At 38.2% G+C, this 14,950-nt stretch overlaps 1 protein-coding gene and 1 long non-coding RNA gene across 5 annotated transcripts in view; both read right to left on the bottom strand.

Annotated features, from left to right (window-relative positions):
* Window positions 1-14,950, bottom strand: part of LOC126282133 (uncharacterized) — a 189,208-nt gene that overhangs the window by 12,351 nt on the left and 161,907 nt on the right. The gene's annotated exons all lie outside the window — the stretch shown is intronic.
* Window positions 1-14,950, bottom strand: part of LOC126282131 (uncharacterized) — a 590,112-nt gene that overhangs the window by 469,289 nt on the left and 105,873 nt on the right. For all 3 annotated transcript variants that reach the window (XR_007551333.1, XM_049981617.1, XM_049981606.1), the window contains exons 11-13: window positions 13,747-13,898; window positions 5,304-5,480; window positions 1,143-1,345 (exon numbers count right to left, since the gene is read on the bottom strand). Coding sequence is in view for 2 of the 3 variants with exons in the window: in XM_049981617.1 (XP_049837574.1) it covers window positions 1,143-1,345; window positions 5,304-5,480; window positions 13,747-13,898 (532 nt within the window). In the remaining variant the exon portion in view is untranslated. The remainder of the gene's footprint in view (window positions 1-1,142; window positions 1,346-5,303; window positions 5,481-13,746; window positions 13,899-14,950) is intronic.

Below are 14,950 nucleotides of genomic sequence, written 5' to 3'. Positions count from 1 at the left end.
TATACAGAAAATAATAGCGGTCCTATCACACTTACCTGGGGCTCTCCTGATGGTACTTTGTCTCTGATGAGCACTCACTGTCGAGGACAACATACTGGGTGCGATTACTTAAGAAGCCTTGGAGCCACTGACATCTCCATTAATAGTCTGCAGTGGGCCACCATGTCAAATGCTTTCTGGAAATCTAAAAGTTTGGATTCTGCCTCTTGCCCTTTGTCTGTAATTTGCAGTATATCCTGTGAGAAAAGGGCAAGCTGAGTTTCACACGAGTGACGCTTTCTAAAACTGTGCTGATTCACGGACATAAGCTCCTCGGTGTCAACAAAATTTATTATATTCAAACTGAGAATATGTTCAAGGATTCTGCAGCAAACTGATATTAGTGTATTAGTCTGTCATTTTGTGGATCCATTCTTTTACCCTTCTTATGTACAGTAATCAACTGCACCTTTTTCAGTCTCTTGGCACTTTGTGTTGGATGGGAGATTCTTGCTAAATGCAAGCTAAGTAAAGAGCCAATGCCATAGAGCCCCAATTGTAAAAACAAACTGAGATTTTGAGATTCATGATAAATACAAGCTAAGTAAGGGGCCAATTATGTGAAATACTCTTCATAAAAATAAATTGGAATTCCATCCGGACCTGGTGACTTATTTGTTTTCTACTCCTTTAGTTGTTTCTCTACACCAGGGATGCTTATTACTACTTTGTCCATACGGAAGTCTGTTTGATGGTCAAATGATGGAATGTTTGTACATTTGTGTGAATGATTTCTTAAATGCAAAACTTAAAATTTAGACTTTCATTTTGCTGTCTTCAACTGCCACACCAGAGTGGTCAATGAGTACCTGCAAGGAATTCTTAGACCCACTTAGTAGTTTTACATAGGACCAGAATTTTCTCCAGCTCTCAGCCATATCTTTTACTAAGTGGTTGTTGTATGCTTCCCACATACATCTTATCACCAAATCTGTACTAACCTTTGTCTTTCATCATTTCCTCATTCATTGTTAAACCATGGTGGATCTTTTTCATCCTTAGTCCATTTACCAAACACACAGTTCTCCAGACCATGAGTTACAATCTACAGAAACTGAACAATACAAAACTGAAAATTTCATTAAACAAAGTAAGAGTCTCACCTTTGTGTTGGCACAAGAGCCACGTCGACTGCGATAGCCAGGGAGCTGTGAGCCAAGATCAAGTGAAGTAAGGCTGCCCCTGTGGTTAAGCTCTATAACCAGGCTGAGTCGTTCCATGCTAATAGACACCTCCTTCTGAGGGTCACGGTCTGCTGTGTTGCCTTCTTTGTCTTGTAGTGTAGCTGCAGCAGCTTCATCAGCCTCTGATGAAAGAAAAGTATGGGCATAGCTTTAAATTTGTTTCAGTGTCTTATATTATTTTGTTTTATATTAGATTAGTGTGGTCCGTAGCTCGTGGTCTCGCGGTAGCGTTCTCGCTTGCCGAGTACAGGGTCCAGGGTCCGATTCCAAGCAGGATCAGCGATTTTCACCTGCCTTGAGATAACTGAGTGTTGTTGTGTCATCTTCATCATCATCATCATTATTATCATCATTCAACCCCATTATGGTTGGAGGAAGGCAAATGCAAACAACCTCCACTAGGACCTTGCATAGTACGGCGGTGTGGGTCTCCCGCATTGTCCCCTATGCTCTGTCATGGAGTATGGGATTTCATCATCATCATCATCATCATATTAGTGTCTTAACTTGACTAAAGGAAGGGAGGTGTTAATGGGACACAAAGCAAAGCATTAAGGAACAGACAACTTTATTGCTCATGGAAGGAAATGTGAAGGGAGAGGAGTTAAAAATTGTAGAGCGAGACCAAATTTTGACTACTGTAAGCAGGCTGCTCGAGCGGATGTAGGTTGCAACAGTTATGCTGAAATGAAGAGAACTGCACAGCATAGACTAGCATGGAGAACTATGTCCAATCTTTGGACTGAAGACCACAAAAACAACCACATCTGTGTCATTTGTACAGCTATCACATGAATCACAAGAACGCTAAAATATTGCAAAAGTAATTGCACACTATGTACACATGTTATTTCATTATTTAAAAGGCTGGTTCTCCACTATTAATTCATTTTGCTATCTTGGATGTTAAAGAAGCTAGTTGGAATGGCTGAAGTCTTCAGTGGATTTGAAAAAGAAACATAAGCAGGATATTCAAGGAATGGTTTTATAGTCAAAATCCTATTGTAAGTATTTCTAGTTGTTGTACTTCAGTGAATGGAGTGTCATTAATGCCACACAGAATTTTTGGTGTTATTAAGCAGTCTATATTAGTGTACCAGACAAGCAAAAAGCATCAAAGCATCTTTTTTCTCAGGCCTTTAATGACAAAGCAGTGAGACAGACGATGTTAACCTCAAATAATTGGCCACTAATTCCAATGAATTCTTTTTAAGAACAGCTGGAAACACAGGGAGAGAAGGTGCCCTGCAGGAAATTGAAATGTTAGATTCACTTAGACAGGAACTACATACTCCATCAGCAGACATCAGTTTTGCAATATCAACCACCAAACAGATCCCAAAAATCATTAGAACACTGAGAATTAGCAACCCTTCTGGTTATAATGTTATTATAACCAAAAGCTTGCCCCCCCTCTCCTGTCTTACCCTGTAATCAGCCCCCCCCTCTCCTGTCTTACCCTGTAATCAGCCCCCCCCCCCCTCTCCTGTCTTACCCTGTAATCAGTCCCTCTCCCCCTCTCCTGTCTTACCCTGTAATCAGTGAGCTGACATACATTTCACTAAATACTGAAATATGCAGTATTTACTTTGATTTTTAAAAGATGTGATTAATAAGTTACCTTTAATTATAGGCTTATCTCTCTCCTTCATGTATTAACAAAAATGTTTGAAAGTTAAGCTTGTAACAGAATATTGAACATCCTTTCTGACAATATCCTTTATATAAAAGCTCGGTTTGGCTTTTGTAAAGACTTCTCAAAAGATAAAGCATTGTATGGTAACAAAAGCTATGTCCTGAGAAAACTAAACAAGAAAAATGGCCCTGTTGGCATTTACTGTGATTTTAGTCAAGGCCTTTGGTTGTTCAGATCATGAAATTCTATTAGGAAAAGTAAAATTTTACAATATTAAATGCATAATCATTATCAATGAAGTCATATCTTTACAATAGAATATATAGGCTCACATTAACAAATAATATGACAGGAATAACTAAATTCAGAGTGAGGATAAGATACAGTGATGTGCACAATGTTTGGTACTTCATCCACTTCTGTTTATGACCTACTTAAATAATTGGACATTGGAGGTCTCTTCAAAACTGTGATCTTTTCTAATGGCACAAGTATATGGATAAAGAGCCAAAGGACATCCATGTCACATTCAGTCTGAGAAATAATGTAACAGGCTTACAAATGACTCACATCAAACAGCTTAACTCTTAATCTTACTAAGTCCTACAATATTATGCAGTTTCAAAGAAATAAAAATGACTTACAGGTACCAGAAGCAGAGATTAAAGGGCAATCACTGGATGAGACCGCATATGTGATGTTGCTAAGTATATAGACAGATAATAAACTGATGCTGTTGGTAAATTAACCAAACCAGCTGACTGTTGATGCTATGCTCTTAGAAATCTCTCTCATTGCACTGCCCTAAAGAAATGATTGCTAGCATACATAACTCGATACTGTCCTATAGCACAAATGTGTGGCACTGTACAACAAAGGTCTGAAAGAATTTATTCTACATAAATATGAAGTAAGACTGTTATGTAAAGTAGATAACCAAACATCTTGCAAAAGTCAAACAGCCTGCAAAATCCACTACAGAGATCTTGGGATTCTTATACTCACATTTCAGTACATCAACTTTCTTGTGGTATTTGTGGTTAACAAATGAATTAGGATGAAATATGAAACTGACAAACACAACACTAGAAATAAGAATAATTGCCATATAGACTACCACATCCCTATCTAGAATTCAAAATGTAGTTTTATATTCTGAGTGCTAAAGGCTATCACATGTCTCTGATAGACATCAGACAGGAGATTGGAAACTTCCAGATACTCAAATGCAAAGTAAAACAGAACTTTAGTTCACTAACAGTCATACTAAACAGATTTTTAATTTGTCGTACCTAGCCACTAGCAAGGTTGAACCACCTGAAAATGTCAGACGGTTGCTCTGAGGAAATATTGTGGAATTTGCACAACATAATCCAGCAGCAAACCCATGAAGACTATTTATAACAAATCCGCCAGGAAAGCTTGAAGAGTCTTACTTTGCATACATTGCCTACAGTGGATGCCTCTTCCTGTTAATGAATAATTTGACTTGTTCCACATTCCTGTAGGCTCTCCTTCATAATAGGCTTTATGGAGCTAGATGTGTGTGTGAGTGGCAGTGAGCGGGGAAGAAGGAACAAAATATGATGTTATGGAGCTCAAGCTGTCAAAAAGCATTAAAAAAGTGCCAAATTTAATTTGTAACCTATGCCATTTTTCCAGAGATTTTCTACAGTTTTACAAAATCCACTGAGCGTCATTGTTGCAGTGATCATTTTATAGATTATTTCTCTCCTGTTATCAGTCTCAAGGTCTGGTCTACCTGCTACACCATTAGCTCCCAATGTGTCACCTGTTGCTGACAAGTGGTTTATTCATAGCTCAAATATGTTGACAGTGATTTTCTGTTGTAGCAAGTGTTTTCTACTTCTTTTACTGCACCATAATTCAGTGGCTGACACCATTACTATTCAGCTTTGAGGGTTCTGTAAATTTCTCACTTTTGTAAATTTCAAAACTGTTTACAAGTGCCTTTTTTCTGTACTCTTATGAACCTTGCTCTTTTCTTCTCTTAATAGTTTTCACTTATTGTTGGTACATTATACAGTCTCTTCCAGTGACATGGATTAGTTTTGAGGACTTTCTCATACTTCTTGCACCAGCACACACACTTTCCGTTAGTTAGGGGATTTTCCAATCTGTGTTCAGTGGGAATCTTACTTTCATTTATGAGAGATGCTTATGCAACTGTATCTATTGCAAAACATATTAAAGTCTTTTAGTAACATATCTCTTTTCTCTTGTTTAAGGCACGCACCCTAGTCAGTCCTGAAATCAAGCTGGTCCTTTGTTTTCTCACAATCAACTTGTATGAATCCAGTTGTTTGGGGATAGAATCATACTTATATTTTTTAACTTGTGGTTACTGTAATAGTAAAAGAACCTTAGACATAACATTTCTAACAATAACAATGACATCATTGTTCTATTAAATATAAACTAACCTTCCAATTCAACTGCCCTCTGTCTGTTACGTATTTCAACTTCTCGTAACCAATATCGATGTAGTAACCAGTAAGCAACTCCTCCTGCTATAGCTATGATTCCCATGGCTCTAAAGGACTCACGAGTTCCAATTTTACCAATTAATATGCCCCCAAAGAAACTTCCACTGCCACGTCCTGAAATTGATAAAATTAGAGTACAATTTTGATGATGCATAAAGAAAGCTGCAGATTTCTGTTGTAGAAGTCTCAAATAAGAATATTACAATAATTATATTTCTTTAATATATTTCTAAAAGTTACTGCATGCTACATCAAGGATTAAGGTACACTTAGAATACTAGTTTACATAATCTGCTTCATAATATAAGTACTGTCATATAATAACAATAAATTGCAAAATCTGACACATAAAAATTCCTTGAATGAATACAATCACTTTTTTCAATTTATGAAGACATTTCTCTTAAACATTTTTAAACGATTTGGCAACTTGTTGAAGCACTATTTGTCATTTATACGTGGCCCATTACCTGTCATTTTTAATTTTGTTCTTTTTCAAAAGTGTTTATATTTCTGAATTGTGGTTTATTTGTCTCATGACATCCATCCCTAAATAACACATATGGCACAAATTCACACTGTTGTTAGAGTAATTTTTACATTAATAAGAAGTGATATAACTATGAAATGATATTTTATGAATCAACAGCTATGTATATTTAGTGGGATAAGCAACAAATTATATTCAACTCAAATTACCAATTCAAGCAATGGAAAATCCAGGACGGAATAATGACAATATTATGAAAAGGTTAGATTATTACTCACCACATAGTGGAGATGCTCAGTTGCAGATAGGCACAACATAAAGACGGCTAAACAAGTGAGCTTTCAGCCAAAAGACCTCCTTCTAAAGTAGACAAAACACACACACACACACACACACACACACACACACACACACACACACACACACACACACACGACCAATTTCTCTGACTGCTATGACTGGACTCACCCTGTTGTGCTTGTCTACAAATTGCCAGTTCATCCTTCATGAATTCATCCAGTAGGTGATAGTATTTCTATTTCACTGGCTTGCACAGCTTTCTTTTTTAATGGACTTAACTTCTTCTGCAATAAGTTTTCCCCTTTTAATTTAATATAAATTTTCATTCTCATATGTTGAGGAGCCCAGGCATACCACCTGAGTTGGATGGTGGGAAGTAGAAAATTCTCTCTCTCTCTTTTGTGGTTATGTATGAACAAAATAATTTTTCCCAACTTATTGCTGCCTGTTACATACCTTACAACAATTTTATAAATATGTAGGGATGGGAGAGTTAAGTTGTAGTTCTTTTAAATAATGAGTGACTTGGTTCTTACTGATGTATGGTGAAATATTATGAATGATTTTTGTGTATCTATATTTATGCCTGCTCTGTTATTATAGGTTTAAAATAATTTCTGTGTACAACTTTTTGCATATCCGTATCAGGTGCAGGTAATAATATTCACTTCACAAATGCAAAGATACTTAATTTGTTTGGTACTGTGTGTGTGTGTGTGTGTGTGTGTGTGTGTGTGTGTGTGTGTGTGTGTGTGTGTGTGTGTTTGTGAGCTCAAATTTTTGCCTAAATATATCTTGATTGTTGTAAATAATCTTAATCTGGTCACTTTGTGACTGTGTGATCTTTAACTGCATAACGTGAGTGTAAAACATTTTCAGATTCAATCTATTTAGCTGAAACTAAGTTTCTAAACTACTGAGAGTCCTGATTATCAACTAACACATAACAACTCAAATGAAACTGGTGGGGACTGATATTTAATGGTAAATCAATCACATGGGAAAGAAATAAATCTGTCTTGATAAGTAGCTTTGTGGAAAGCCCTAAGATTTGGTTTTCCTGGCTAAATAATAATTTGCCCTGTTTACAGTAAGTAGGGTTTAAGCCACTGTAGAGCATTGCCTCTAATGCCATACTTAACTGTTATTTTGTAAATAGGCAAGATATGATTTACAGCCTCAAAAAGCCTTTGTGAGATCACATATTTTTGCAGACTTATTGTTCTTGTCTAATGATGGTCTTATTTTCTTAACAAAACTGTTTAGTGCATCTGTGGTGCTCTTGCCCTGGAGAAAACAAAGTGGTTGTTTAGGGTAATGTCATATTCGGCTTACGTCTATCTACTTCTAAATCCATACTCTTCAAACAACATTGAAGTGAATAGCAAAAGTTACTTCCCATTGTGACACACATTAGGGTTTCTCCCATTACATTCATGCATGGAGAGCAAAAATAAACTTTGGTTTCCCACTCCAGTTGCCCAAATGTGGTCTGTGAGAGCGCTCTAATTGTGTCTGCCTGTGAATCATTCTTCTCTCAAGGCTGTATCCCAGATGACTCTTCTTCTTTATCCTATTTCACTTGGTCCAACTATCTCTTCCTTGGCCATCCTAATGGTTTCTTCCCACTTACACTTGCGTGTAGCCATTGTAAGAGTGACTATTTAAATGCATGTGTGTGTTCTGTAATTAATCTAATCTTGTGTTAGTGGTGCCTGTGGAAGCAGTATGTAGGTCAGTATTCCTATATTAATGACTTAATACAGAGCCATAAAACTTTGTAAGTAGGCTTTCATTGGATAGCTGGGGTCTATCTTAGAATATTTGCCACTTTAGGTTCTTCAGAATTTCTGTGATACCCGTGACTCAGACAAAACTGTGATCGTTTTTATTCCCCATATTTGTATATATTCAATATCCAATGTTACTCTTGGTTATTATGGGTCCCATGCACTTAAGCAATATTCTTGAGTGGGACACTTTGGGTATGGTACTAGGAATTACAAGAGGTCCTACAGTAGTTAAATTTGCAAGTGGAAACATGTTTGTCATTGATGCATTCTTTAAGAAAAATATTGAAAATGGATTTGTCAAAGGACAAACAAAATTAAACTGAAACTGATTCATGTCACACAGTAAAGAAACTGCATATTATGTAATGGTTCTTAACCAATTCAAAAGTGTAATTAAGACTCATACAATGCAGAGAAAAATAGCAGTTGAATTAACCTTGGTGGTGCTGAAGTAACTAGATTAGGAAACAAGGCACTAAAAGGAGAAGAGCTGTTTTGCTACTTGGGCAGCAAAATAACAAGGAGAAAATAAAATGGAGACTGGCAATAGCATAAAAAGCTTTTCTGAAAAAGAGAAAAATGTTGACTTCAAGTATAAAATGAAGTGTTAGGAAACCTTTTTGGAAATCACTTGTCTGGGATGTGGCTTTATGAGGAAGCAAAAGATGGATGATAAACAGTACAGGCAAGAAGAGAACAAAACTACTGAAATTGGCTGCTACAGATGAATGCTCAAGATTAGCAGTGAAATGGCATCCGAAACTTTGTGCTTGACTGACAAATCATACAAAATGTGTGTGTGTGTGTGTGTGTGTGTGTGTGTGTGTGAGTGACTGAATGGTATAGAACTACCATCATACTCAAATAATGACATACGAGAAAGAAAATAACAAAAAGGCCCAGTGAATATAGTACTTAAAGTTCTGAAACTTGGGTGAGTAAAACTATAAAACAGTGTCTTGCATGAGGCCGAATTCTCCTGCATGGACTGAACAATTAATTAAGAAGTGTTGGGCTGAACTGTGGAGAAAAGAACTTATTAATACAGCTATACAGTTCCTCTAAGACAAGAGACAGATTGACAGGTAATATCCTAAGATATCAAGGAATACTTGATTTGCTAAGGGAGTGAAATGTGGAATGTGGGAGGGACCAAAAATGGTAGAGTGAAACCAAGGCTTCACTGCAGTAAACAACTTCAAGTGGGTGTAAGCTACAGGTAATTACACAGAAATGGAAAATCTTGAATGGGATAGACTAGTGCAGAGAACTGCATAAAACTGCATGTGTGAATGTAGTCTTTCTGACATATATTATTGACAAAACTGATTCTAATGAAACCACAAACCTCCGCAAGATTTGGAGACTAACTGACAGATAGGTTTTTAGTTGCAACCTGAAGGCATTTGTCCTGCCGAACTCATATTCACTGTAGGAATATTTAAGGTTTACTTGTATTATGGAAATGTAATTCAAAGAAATTAATGGAATAATAGATTATATGATTTCTATATGAGTACTTCACATCTGCCAGAAAAATGTTTATGTAAAGAAGACACAGGTTATCTACCTGTTACAGGCAGCCTGAGTTGAGTTTTTCATGGTTCCAAGCAAATATCTGGCCATGGCTGTCCGTTTTCCAATTCTTGTCATAACTGGGATTTATAAAATGTAGAGAACGCTTTATTATTGTTGTTGCCATAGCGTTTGTTGTTGCTTAAGCTGCTGTTTTAATTGGTGTCTTTCAATCCTGGAATTCATAGTTCAATGTTTTGTTGTGATTTTCCTTTCGATAATAAGTTTTGAATATGTGATGATTTAACAATTAAAACAACCAAATTTTGACAAAATAATGTAATTGGGCAGATAAAAAATCTACTAACCAAGTGGCAGCAGAACACACACATAAAAGGAGGTTATAATTAGGCAAGCTTTCAGAGATGGTGGCTCCTTCTTCAGGTAGAAGGGTTGAAGGGGAAGGAAGATGGGTAAAGCAAAAGGATTGGAGAAGTCTAGTAAAAGGGGTAGATTTTGGGAAAGTCATCCAGAACCACAGGTCAGTAAAGAATTACCATCAGCCAGTCTTTCCTTGTCAGCTAAGTCTCCCCTGACCCATGGTTCTGGACAACTTTCTCAAAATCTACCCCTTTTCCTAGACCTCTCCAGTCCTTTTCCTTCACCCATCTTCCTTCACCTTAAAGCCTTCTGCCTGATGAAGAAGCAACTGGCTCCAAATGCTTGCCTAATTATGACCTCCTTTTATGTGTATATTCTGCCACCACTTGGTGAGTAGATTAAATATCTAATGTTGTATTTTATGACCTTAATCTCATTCATGCAGAGATACAGCTGAATAAGAATTAAATAAATATCATCATCATTTAAGACTGATTATGCCTTTCAGCGTTCAGTCTGGAGCAAAGCCCCCTTATAAAATTCCTCCATGATCCCCTATTCAGTGCTAACATTGGTGCCTCTTCTGATGTTAAACCTATTACTTAAAAATCATTCTTAACCGAATCCAGGTACCTTCTCCTTGGTCTGCCCCGACTCCTACTACCCTCTACTGCTGAACCCATGAGTCTCTTGGGTAACCTTGCTTCTCCCATGCGTGTAACATGACCCCACTATCTAAGCCTGTTCATCCTGACTGCCTCATCTAGAGTTCATTCCCAGTTTTTCTTTGATTTTCTCATTGTGGACACCCTCCTGCCATTGTTCCCATCTGCTAGTACCTGCAATCATCCTAGCTACTTTCATATCCGTAACCTCAACCTTGTCGATAAGGTAACCTGAATCCACCCAGCTTTCGCTCCCATACAACAAAGTTGGTCGAAAGATTGAACGGTGCACAGATAACTTAGTCTTGGTACTGACTTCCTTCTTGCAGAAGAGAGTAGATCGTAGCTGAGTGCTCACTGCATTAGCTTTGCTAAACCTCGCTTCCAGTTCTTTCACTATGTTGCCATCCTGTGAGAATATGCATCCTAAGTACTTGAAACTGTCCACCTGTTCTAACTTTGTTCCTCCTATTTGGCACGCAATCCGTTTATATTTCTTTCCCACTGACATTACTTTCGTTTTGGAGATGCTAATCTTCATACCATAGTCCTTACATTTCTGATCTAGCTCTGAAATATTACTTTGCAAACTTTCAATCGAATCTGCCATCACAACTAAGTCATTCGCACATGCAAGACTGCTTATTTTGTGTTCACATATCTTGATCTCACCCAGCCAGTCTATTGTTTTCAACATATGATCCATAAATAATATAAACAACAGTGGAGACAGGTTGCAGCCTTGTCTTTCCCCTGAAACTACTCTGAACCATGAACTCAATTTACCGTCAACTCTAACTGCTGCCTGACTATCTATGTAAAGATCTTTAATTGCTTGCAAAAGTTTGCCTCCTATTCCATAATCTCGTCGAACAGACAATAACTTCCTCCTAGGAATCCGGTCATATGTCTTTTCTAGATCTATAAAGCATAGATACAGTTCCCTGTTCCACTCATAACACTTCTCCATTATTTGCCGTAAACTAAAGATCTGGTCCTGACAACCTCTAAGAGGCCTAAACCCACACTGATTTTCATCCAATTGGTCCTCGACTAATACTCGCACTTTCCTTTCAACAATACCTGAGAAGATTTCACCCACAACGCTGATTAAAGAGATACCTCTGTAGTTGTTACAATCTTTTCTGTTTCCATGTTTAAAGATTGGTGTTATTACTGCTTTTGTCCAGTCTGATGGAACCTGTCCCGACTCCCAGGCCATTTCAATTATCCTGTGTAGCCATTTAAGACCTGACGTTCCAATGTATTTGATGAGTTCCGACTTAATTTCATCCACCCCAGCTGCTTTATTGCACTGCAATCTATTGACCATTTTCTCCACTTCCTCAAATGTGATCCTATTTCCATCATCATTCCTATCCCATTCTACATCGAAATCAGAAACATTGCTGATCGTATTCTCACCTACATTGAGCAACTCTTCAAAATATTCCCTCCATCTGCCCAAGGCATCCACAGGAATCACCAGCAGTTTTCCTGACCTGTCCAAAATACTTGTCATTTCCTTCTTACCTCCCTTTCGAAGACTGCTAATTACACTCCAGAATGGTTTTCCAGCAGCTTGACCCTTAGTCTCCAATCTGTTTCCAAAGTCTTCCCAAGATTTCTTCTTGGATGCTGAAATTATCTGTTTGGCTTTGTTTCTTTCTTCAACATAACTTTCTCTGTCTACCTGAGTTCTAGTATGCAGCCATTTTTTATACGCCTTCTTTTTCCTTTTACAGGCTGCCTTGACTGTGTCATTCCACCAAGCTGTTTGCTTCATCCTACTTTTACAAACTACTGTTCCAAGACATTCTTTAGCCACTTCTAGTACTGTGTCCCTGTACCTTGTCCATTCCTTTTCCAATGACTGTAATTGACTACATTCAACTAACTGGTACACTTCTGAGATTGCTGTTATGTACTTGTGCCTGATTTCCTTATCCTGAAGTTTCTCCACTCTTATCCTCCTACATATGGACCTGACCTCCTGCACTTTAGGCCTCACAATCCCAATTTCACTGCAGATTAAATAATGATCAGTGAGTGTCATCAAAGAATCCCCTGAATACACGTGTGTCCCTCACAGCCTTCCTGAATTCCTGATCTGTTATTATATAGTCAATGACAGATCTGGTTCCCCTGCCTTCCCAAGTATACTGGTGAATGTTCTTATGTTTAAAAAAGGAGTTTGTGATTGCTAAGCCCATACTGGCACAGAAATCCAAGAGTTGTTTCCCGTTCCTGTTGGCCTCCATATCCTCTCCAAATTTACCCATAATGTTTTCATACCCTTCTGTTCGATTTCCAATCCTGGCATTAAAATCACCCATGAGCAGAACACTGTCCTTGTCCTTTACTCTAACAACTACATCACTGAGTGCCTCATAAAAACTATCCATCTTATCTTGATCTGTCCCTTCACAATGTGAATATACTGACACAATCCTAATTTTCTTGCTAGACACTGTCAAATCTATCCACATCAGTCGTTCGTTTACATACCTTACTGCAACTACGCTGGGTTCCATTTCTTTCCTGATGTAAAGCCCTACCCCCCATTGTGTTATTCCTGCTTTGACTCCTGACAGGTAGACCTTGTGTTCTCCCACTTCCTCTTCTTTCTCACCCCTTACCCGAATGCCACTAACAGCTAAAACGTCCAGCCCCATCTTACTTGTAGCCTCTGCCAGCTCTACCTTCTTCCCAGGGTAGCCCCCATTGATATTAATAGCTCCCCATCTCATTACCATTTGTTTGCCAAGTCGTATCTTAGGAGTCCCTGGTTTGTCAGTTAGAGGTGGGACTCCGTCACCTCCAAAGGTCCGAGGCATTTTGCTCTGATTGTTGCCAGCATCATATTTAAAATATCGGGTAAGCAGGTTGCTAGCCTTACTTGCCCCGAGTCCCATTGAGTTTTACCCCTAACGGTTGAGGGACTAACCGGTAGATTTGCTAGTCTTTGCCATATGAGCACAAAGGTGACCACGACTCAGAATATGTCCGAGATGCCCAGCCTTATTCCAAAGTAAGTGGTATCCCGACTGTTGGGACCACTTACTTGGCCACTCATACGTTGCCCATAGTTCATGAACTAGGACATGACTACAGGAACCCACACCATGAACCACGTTAAATAAATACTAAATTAAAAATAGCTGATGAGAAGAATAATGGGAAACATAAAATTAAAGAAGAGAGAGAGAGATTGTTATGAATTTTACAAAACTTGCCTAAACTGAAATGTGACATTCCAAGAACACCAATAAGTGTTGCTAGCAACCACCTGGGAGCCAGAATTGTGCAGTATGTTGCAGCTGCTGTCCACATAAGATGCACTGCTGTTGCTTCAATTATTTCAAAAGGAAAAGCCCACCATGGACTCCTGAAAAAAATCAATAGAATAGAACCTTATTTTAAAAAAAAAATTAAAAAAAATGTAGTTCTAATTATTCTACTCATATTTAAAATAAAGATATTGTTCTCTTTGTGAGTGTCATGGGTTCAGATACATTGCTACTCACAACATAGGAGAGGCTTTGAATCACAGATAGGCACAATGAAAAAGACTACTAAAATATGAATGTTTCAGACAAAGTTCTTCTTCCAAAATAGAAAATACACACACTCTCACAGGCATAACTCACGTACCCATGGCCAAAGTCTCTGGGTGCTGGGGCTCAAAAGTGACTGCATCTGACATGAGCAGCAATCTGCAGGACTTGGTTGTGGAGGAAATATAAGGCATGGGGTGAGGACGGGGAGCAAAGCAGAGTAGGGGTCGCGGAAGATGCTGTACTGCCTGTGGATGTCTGTAGGGATGTGGTGGGGATGAGATAAGGCTGTTAGGTGCAGTGTCAGGAGGCTGTTGGGAAAGGGGGGAGGGGGAAGGAGGAGAAGAAAGGGAGAGGGGAGAGAAGAGAAGTAAACAAGGGGGAAAGAGTAGAAGGTGTGTTGGTGGGATAGAAGGCATGGGTAGTACTGGACTGGCTGCAGATGAAGGACTTCGTCTGGAAACTTAATATTTTAGCAGTATTTTTTATTGTGCCTGTCTGTGGTTCAATGCCTCCTCTGTGTGGTGAGCAGCAATCTATCCTTTCCTTGTTTTAATTCAATTTTGGACTTTCCACTCTTTGATTCACTTGTGTCTTCTGCTCAGAAACTCATGAACAATTTATTGCCAGGGAAGGACAAATGAAGGACAAACGATTTCCTACCCAACAAAAATTACAGAAACTTTCAACAAATATTTTGCAAACATAAGTGAACAGTTGGTGAGTGGACTGGAAGAACATAACAAAATATCACCTCATCATCCAATAGCATAAGAAATGTATCTTATTATTGAACCTTTCACCCACAAATAAAGAAGAAATTTTATCAGTTATAAAAACTTTGAAAAAAGGGTACTCATGTGGAACTGATGGAATACTAGAT

The sequence above is a fragment of the Schistocerca gregaria genome, chromosome 1 (genome assembly GCF_023897955.1).
Source record: "Schistocerca gregaria isolate iqSchGreg1 chromosome 1, iqSchGreg1.2, whole genome shotgun sequence".
Lineage (NCBI taxonomy): Eukaryota > Metazoa > Arthropoda > Insecta > Orthoptera > Acrididae > Schistocerca > Schistocerca gregaria.
This window is presented reverse-complemented; position numbering and strand designations above follow the sequence as displayed.